Source organism: Gossypium arboreum, chromosome 7 (genome assembly GCF_025698485.1).
Source record: "Gossypium arboreum isolate Shixiya-1 chromosome 7, ASM2569848v2, whole genome shotgun sequence".
Lineage (NCBI taxonomy): Eukaryota > Viridiplantae > Streptophyta > Magnoliopsida > Malvales > Malvaceae > Gossypium > Gossypium arboreum.
In genome coordinates, this window is record NC_069076.1 from 47,297,704 (window position 1) to 47,306,085 (window position 8,382).

The window sequence follows — 8,382 nt, forward strand, 5'->3', positions numbered from 1 at the left end:
AGGCCGTATGTGACACACGGTCCACCACATGGGCGTGTGATGTAGCCGTATGTCCCCTGCACGTAAGAATTGTAAGTCAGTATGCATGATAGTAAACACACTGGCAGAGACGCGACCGTGTGTCTCAGCCATGTGAAGGGCACGGCCTAGCACACGGGCGTGTGCCTTGACCGTGTGGCCCTTAAGGATTACTGATGTCAGAAACAGAATGTCCAGGTTTTTACACACAGGTTAGGACACAGGTGTGTCATAGCCGTGTGAAGAACACGAGCCAAAGACATGTACGTGTTTCAAACCGTGTGAAAACCCCTGTAGTTGTGCATTTAAAAATAATTCCACACGGGTATAGGACATAGGCATGTTTCCGTATTGCTTAGGCCGTGTAAGCCACACGGGCCAATAACACGACCAAGTTGAAATGTCACACGGGTGTGTTGCCCCTCCCACACGGACGTGTGCCCCTATGTTAAGAGTTATTTTTAGAGTCTTTTAAAAGACTCGAATTGTTTCCGAATGGATTCCAATGGATGTTTTAAGCTTAATAGGCTCTTATTAAAGAGTTTATAAATGAAATTGAAAAAGTTTTAATTTGACCATGTTTTGGTGTTATAAAAACATTTATTTGCTTAAGTTAAGTCAGGTAATGCCTCATATTCCGACCCGGCGTGGGGCACAGGTGCGAGGTGTTACAAAGCATATATTGGTCGATTAATTAATTAGTTAAAAGTTGAGAGGTAATAACTTGTTAATTAATAGCTAACTCAAAAACACCCGAGTTTAGAAGTTAATTTAGACCATTGAAGTGAGTTAAACTCTTGCCTATTCTATTAGATTATTCTCAAATGTTCAATTGGTTGATTTTTTAATTTAATTCATTTTAGGTTAATTAGATTAACTTGTTTATTTGATTTTCATAATATAATTTAAAATTTGTACTATTTAGGCTTATTAAAGTAGAGATTTAATTTTGACTTAATTCACTTTCCTTGAATATGATCCTCGAAGTATTTCCCAAAGTGTTTCATTATAACACTTTACTATATTACAATTTGACATGTATACTTACTAACACCATAGTTTAATCTTTTTATCTGTTTTGCTACAATATTTCTAATCCAGGCGTTCACACATCTGGCGATGATCGGGTGGCTTAAATAGTCAAAAAAAAAGAGTGGGTGTCGAATAAAAACCTTTTGTAGGAAACAAGTAACTAATTCACATTGGTGGTTGATCAAGCTAGGAAAGGTAGAAGAAGGGTAGATGGAATCAGGCCTTATGGGCTATCAATCTTTTGTGGCTAGTTGGTAGTATTGTGCTACCAAGTGTCATAGGCCAGAAGGGGTATAACAATTATATATGAAAATATATCTTAATTATATCCATATGTATATATAGATTTTAGAATTATTATATTCCATAATTTAGTTAAACAACTATTAATTTTAAATATAATTATAGAAAATTTAAAAGATTAAGATAGAAACTTAAAAAAATTTGTTTAAAATATCAAAATTTTGTACTAATTGATATAGATCAATATGTACAATACAAGACAATATTGACCGTGTTAGGTCAAACGCACTAAAATGACCAAAATCAACCGAAATGTTAACCAAAAGAAAACATAGACTACTTAATAACAATTTAAAAATGAAACATACAAATATAGTAGTGACTACCATGATCTTGACTAAACCTTTGCTTAGTAAAGTGCAAAAACAATTACTAAGGATAATTTAAGTAGAAACTTAAAAGGATGAAAATAATTATCCATAAATGTACTTATTAAGAAAGATGAAAAAGAGAATGTTATTCTTTCTCCTTAGTAGATTTTTGTATACAAATACGCCTAAAACTATTTATAATTCTTTCACAATTTTTAAATAGAAAAATAAATACACTTCAACATACTTAAACTTAAATCCTAACATACTTAAACTTAGATCCTTCCACATTAACAATAATGTCGATACCAACCAAATTAAGATTCAATCAAATATTATTTAGTAAAGTTAAAATAAAAAGAAAAATAGAACATTTAAAAATACATAAATTCTAAATTAACATTCACACACCTCATTTTCTCGTATCTTTCTAATCTAGCATTAAGATAAAAATAAAAATGATGATCTCTCCTATTTCCTTTTCACTTTTCTTCCCTATCAAGTATACTCAATTTATTTTCCTTCCACTTTTCAACACATTCCTCTCAACTAAGCACACCCAAAAATACTCTAAAACTTCAAATAATTCTTATCTGCAGATGCTTTTTTCTCCCCGAGATTACAGATCTGTTTATGCTTTAGCATTTTACAGTTGTACATTGGATTTGAACATTTACACTCATTTTTCAAGGCTCGTCATCTTTTCAGCTTCCTGTATATTTCCTAGATAAAAAAAACACTAATGCGTATCATGTTGCAACTTCAACTTTCTCTTGAACCTGAAAGATATCATCGTAAGTTCGGAACTTCAATTAATGCAAGCAAGCTTAGGCAGACAGTCTTTTACTTCCAAAATGCAACATATATATATGGTTAATAATTTCACAAAGCTTAAAAAGATTCTAAATGGACTATAACATCTTTATGAAAGGGGAAAATTAAACGTTAAATACTTCCTAAAAAAAGACGCTTCTAAATAACATATATCCACCTTGAATAAGATTTACATATTTATGTCTCGTTGCACTAGTTACTGCCTACTTGACATAAAAAATTCAACATCAAAGCTTAGGGTACCTCATTCCCTTGAAACAATAAACAGCATATTCCAGCATTAAGGAGACACTGCATTTTGAGTAAACAAGTATTCATGACACAGTGAAGTGATACATAGCCATACACATTCACGCATAAGAAATGGCATCTAATCTGACTTGAAGAATATAACTTGCAGTTCAAACCAGCCTGACAAAGCACATGCACCACCTTAGATTAGCACAAGCAACTTAGATACAGCCATAACCACAGTTTCCATCTCACCCCTGCTTTTCAATTTATGGTTATAAAGCATGGACGATTCTTTTAATTTCATCTCGCTTTCCTCGAAACAATAAATGGTGTACATGAAAGGATCTGCTCAAAAAACAATGTCAAAAGCTTGATCTGATGCAAAGTTTTTTCAAGTATTTGAAAGATCATTGTGCGGTCATATACCCATATTAATGTTTAGGTAAGATTTGGATATATGAGCTTAAAGAAAAATGAAGTCCAAGCATGTCATAAACCTTACGTGCACCAGATCATGCAAGTTCTAAACTTCTTTTATGCCGTGGTTAAATTTTTATGCATTCCTAAAATATGTACCCCCAATATTGAAAGCCATCACCATGATTAATTAATATCTTCCAAGCATTTGAAGCCATCTAAGCGAGAACGCTGTTTATTTCAACAGTAGACTAGAAACTTATACCCGCTGTGTAATTTACCTAAGGCCCCTAAGATTTGCATACCAGAAAAACTAGATATTTAAAGAGCAAATACTTTCTATGTCAACAATGATCTAGTGTGTAATTACTAAATGCTAAATGTTACATCCTCACCTAGAAAAAGGTTCTAACTGAACTCAAAATAACTACAATAAACTGGCAATAAAAAACTCGCAAGATAGCAGCTCAGCTAAACTTCAAGTTTTCTCTTTGATGAGAGGCTATAGTTTTGGTGCAGACCTAAAACTCAGGTTCTCTAACCAATAGACTGAAGACAAGCAAATCTAATAGTTCCTTTGATCTGCTAGGTAGTGCCAACTTGCAAAAGTGCACAGTGCCTACTGAACCAAGTGATGAGAAATGCTGAAATTCTGGAAACCCAGCGCAACTTCTATGGAAGATCTTAAACACGTTCTATCTTGCATAAGGATGATAGCGACTACTGCCTCCATATCCCGTTCTACTACCATAAAATCCACCTGGGCCGCCAAAGCCAGCACCAGGGCCAGTATCATAACTACCACTAGAGCCTGAACCACCATAACTTCCATAGCCTCCACCTCCACGACCATAGGGACCTATACCACTCCCACTAAACCCACCATAAGAACCAAATCGACTAGAATAACCGAATGATGAATCCCCACGATAACCAGAAAAACCACCAGCACCACCACCAAACCCCCCATAACTACCACCAAAATCAGCAGCAGCACCATAACCACCATAATCTCCAAATCTAATGCCAAAACCTCCATACGACCTATAAGGAGCAGGACCAAAAGCACCACCACCAAAGCCACCATAATCACCAAATCCACCAAAATCATCATGATATGAGCGTGCCCTAGGTTCACTACTGTATGCAGGACCAGGTGGTGGGTTTGATGCTTTCTTTGGCTCAGCCTTCTTGATTTCAACCTACAACAAAGAAGCAAGTTAACCTAGGTTTCCTTCATGAATGAATTATCTTGACGCCCTGCCTTGAGAAGAAGAGTCATAACCAATGAACTCTGCTAAATTGAACTCTGAGAACAAAGAGAAGTGCATGATGAAATTTAACTCAATAGAATACAAGCAATATTTACTTCCATCACCAGAAGAGTTTGGCATGCAGCTTCGCACTGTATTCGTGCAAAGGGTATATACATATCTGCTTACATCAGATTGTTTAGGGAACCATTGAACAAAAGTACTCACCTGACTACCCTCCATATCTATCATATTTCCATTTCCCAGCAAATTTTCAACAACTTTTTCATTGTCAAACACTATAAACCCAAAACCACGAGAGCGTTTGGTTGCATGGTCACGAATGATCTCATGTTCCACCACCTTTCCATACTTTGAGAAGAAATTCTTGAACTCATCTAAGGTCCAAACAGCAATGAAAAACAAAAATAATAAATAAACAATACTCCAGTATAAACATCAAGAATAATGTTTAGTACAAAAACACTCATAATAAGATGCATATACATCAAATACCAGACCTTCAGTAACTGATGTTGGAATCCCACCAACAAATATTTTCTTTGTCTTGAAATCATTTGACTGTGAAGAACCTTTAGGAATAGTTCTTTTAATCTCAACCTGTGCGATAAAAAAAATCAATCATTAATGATAGATTGTAAACACTTCAAAAAATCTCACAACAATATCAACCCAACTTTTCCATGAAACACGAAAACCACATTAGTGCTAAATCTACACCAACAACATGGTGCTCACTTGCTAAGCTTCACAATTCAAATACAAAGTATGAAATATTTCTTTAGTTCAATGACTACAACATTAGAGCTAACAAACTTAGCTAACTCAAATGCAAAGAGTAACTAATCTCTAAGAAAACCAACAACCAAACTCTAAACTTATTAGAAACTGAGGCAGTTTAAAAGTTGAGAATTTTCCAGATTCTAAACAACGGCAGAATATTAAAACACGAAATGGTCAAAGCTTTAGTTCACTTGTTTGCCATTAATAACATGGTCCTCTTGCAAAACAGTGTCAACAACAGATGGATCCGCAAAGGTAATGAAGCCGAAACCACGGGGCCGACCCGTATGCCGATCTTTCATTATAACAAAATCGGTTATCTCCCCATATTTTTCAAAATACTTGGTGAACGTCTCTGAAAAAACCCCCCACCAATATACCCAAAGCCCCCAACAAAAAAAAAAGAAAAAAGAAAAGCTCAGTAACTTAAAGAATCCCGTCGAACGAAAACACATATAAACATCAAAGAGAAAAAAGAAGGCGAAGCTCACCGAGAGTCGTATCCTTAGCTAAGCCTCCGATAAATATTTTCCTGCGCAAGATAGAAGAAGGACAACGAACTATTAAACATTGAGGGTGTTAGGAAATAGGAAAAAGGGAAAGCGTAAGAATATGTATTACCCAGGGCTAGCGCCGTTGTTATCACTGCCTTTTCTGGAACTCATGAAAGCTTGGTTTTGGGATCTAACGAGAGATATGCGAATGGTTAGTCTCTAGGGTTTGGAGTTTCGCTGGAACAGAGGCAGGGTTTCAAATATAGATGAGAGAGGAATTGCTATAAAAGACAAGAACTAAAAATCTTCATCGAGTAAAGTTCTTAAATATTTGTTTAAAAATAATTTAAATAGGTTTAATAGATTTTTGGGTAAAGTTCAGAAATGGTCCCTATACTATTACCATGTTCTGTTTTGGTCACTGAACTCTTCAAAATCAAAATTTTCAGTCGCTAAACATTAATAGCCTTTTGAAATTTGATAGAAGTGCTAATGTGAGCTTTATTTTATTGGTCTACTAACAAATCTAGCCTTATGATGTTTATATGTTCTATAAATTTGATCCTAAATATGAAAATTTTAAAAAATTTAGCCTTCAATGTTTCCAGAAGTGGTCATTTTATGTCAAACTCTAAAAATATCGGTAAGTTTAAACCACAACATTTACAAAATAATCAATTTTGATTTTTAAAAATTTTGTAAAAAATTATTGCAAGTTGATCTCTCGAACATCTCTTTCCTCAAGTGGAAGGTTCCAATATATTTCACAACTCATTGATGAATGCCAAGGAATTCCACATTCCATACATATAAACCTTTAACAAATAGGGCACTCAACACTTCTATTGTCTGATTGAGTATATGTAGGGGTGAGCGTTTGATTGAATCGATGAAAAAATTTCGAGTTCACGAGTCCTATTTTATCATCTTAACTCAATTTGAATTTTTTTTTCGAATCAAGTCGAGTCGAATCGAATCAAGTGAAATTGTTTGAGTTAAATTTAAAAAATTAAACATGTCAAATAAAAATAATGTTACAACATAACTAATTCCACGTTAGAGCATATATATTTGAAACCATATATATTTGGAAAAAATTCAAAGCAAAATAATAATAATAAATACTTGAGTATGATTTTGAATAATTAATTAGGTCCCAAAAATATTATTTTAGAACATTTTTAAAATTTTAACTTTTTTATATATTTTTAGAATTTTTTAAAATTTTTATAATTTTTAAAAATATATAAATTTTGAAATTTTTATAAATATTTTGAATTTTAAAATTATTTTGAAATTTTTAAAATTATTTTGATTTTTTTTGCAATTTTTGTTGAGAGAGAGACCAATTTACTTATTTTCAAAGTTGATAGGGGCTAAAAGGTTATTTACACCAATCTACTATTCTAATTATTTGAGTTATTCAAATTGTGAAATTTAACTCGACTCAAAATCAAAACTCGAATCGAATTATTGGAGTTAACTCGAATAATTTGAATAACTCGATTCGATTAACTCAAAATTTGAAAATTTTTCAACTTTTTCAAAGCGAATCGAGTTTTGCTCACCTCTAAGTATATTAGCTTGCCCTAGTTGGTAAGCAATCATGAGGATCAAACAAGACATAATAATTTGGATAAGGTTGAGTGAAGAACATTTGCTTTTGCTTGTGCTCTTTCTAAAGACTCATAAGAAACAAGAGGAAAAAAATCATCTTCACTCAATATTGGAGATGTAATATTTGCATCGTAACTAAGGGCACTTGATTGAGACTTGGGAAGACAACAGTTTACCATCTACATAAGTTCCCGCACAATGGGAGCACTTGTAACACCCCATCTCCCAACAATAGGCTAAGGTGTTACACTGAAAGCAGATTTATACTCAGTTGAACTCTTATTTTGCATTTGACTTATATTAAATAAGTTGGGGCATTAACCCAAAATTTTCAGATGACAAAACAATCAAAACAGGCATACGCCATATAATATAAACATACCTAGTAATGAATTTTTGGCGGAAGCCTTAAAATAAAACTAACATATTGTCATAAATATAAGATGAGTTAGCTTTTTTCACAAAATCCCAAAAACAACACTAGTAGTAAACATCTTTTAAAACAGTCTAGCGTATACGATTAAAAGATAACTTCATAAAAACTTAACCAATTCCCACAAGGGTAACATGCTTTTAAAACAATGATTTATAAAGAAATAATTTATTACAAGTCTTAGTTACAAAGCAAAACTACATGCCACCCTCAAAATATATGCATGTTATAAAATAAACATAGGCGAAGCTTACAATAGAGGTTGCTCTTTCTAGCTAAGTCCCTTCAACAAGCCTTATGCCAAAGTACCCCCTAGAAAAGGGAAACAAAAGGAGAAAGTACAAAAGAACTTAATGACCTTTAGAATTATAAATGCTCGACCCTTTCCAGACAAATTACAAGAATATGGGTAATATAACATAAATATATACATACACAAAATTTATTAAGTTGACACCCTATATGTAGATACATTTGGGCGTATACCCTCAAACATAGATCAGTGACGGATACTTATCCTTGGTGGATATTATCCCCAAGCGAACTCTAATGCCAGGCAAATACCTTTCTTCTCTAATTTTATAGAGAACACTTGTCTTAATAGAACGGATACTTTCCTTTGGAAACATAAT

The 8,382-nt window shown here is 33.4% G+C and overlaps 1 protein-coding gene across 2 annotated transcripts; it reads right to left on the reverse strand.

Annotated features, from left to right (window-relative positions):
- Window positions 1-1,493: 1,493 nt before the first annotated feature.
- Window positions 1,494-6,050, reverse strand: LOC108453762 (heterogeneous nuclear ribonucleoprotein 1-like). 2 transcript variants are annotated; one of them, XR_008285744.1, is made up of 7 exons: window positions 5,828-6,050; window positions 5,698-5,738; window positions 5,398-5,561; window positions 4,924-5,023; window positions 4,631-4,800; window positions 3,671-4,351; window positions 1,494-3,077 (listed from the first exon to the last, which is right to left on the reverse strand). XR_008285744.1 is itself a non-coding variant. In XM_017752055.2 (6 exons), the coding sequence occupies exons 1-6, from the start codon at window positions 5,869-5,871 to the stop codon at window positions 3,845-3,847; spliced, it is 1,026 nt and encodes a 341-aa protein (XP_017607544.1). In that variant the 5' UTR covers window positions 5,872-6,050; the 3' UTR covers window positions 3,486-3,844. The 2 variants fall into 2 exon arrangements, 1 of the variants encoding a protein (XP_017607544.1); XM_017752055.2 differs by lacking the exon at window positions 1,494-3,077 and having other exon boundaries at window positions 3,486-4,351.
- Between the last annotated feature and the right edge of the window lie 2,332 nt (window positions 6,051-8,382).

Excerpts from the sequence above, each read along its gene's own strand:
- LOC108453762 (XM_017752055.2), bottom strand. The coding sequence starts at position 5,871 with ATGAGTTCCAGAAAAGGCAGTGATAACAACGGCGCTAGCCCTGG. Across the intron at positions 5,739-5,827 it reads AACAACGGCGCTAGCCCTGG|GAAAATATTTATCGGAGGCT; the intron begins GTAATACATATT and ends TATCTTGCGCAG. Across the intron at positions 5,024-5,397 it reads ATGTTATTAATGGCAAACAA|GTTGAGATTAAAAGAACTAT; the intron begins GTGAACTAAAGC and ends TTTATCGCACAG.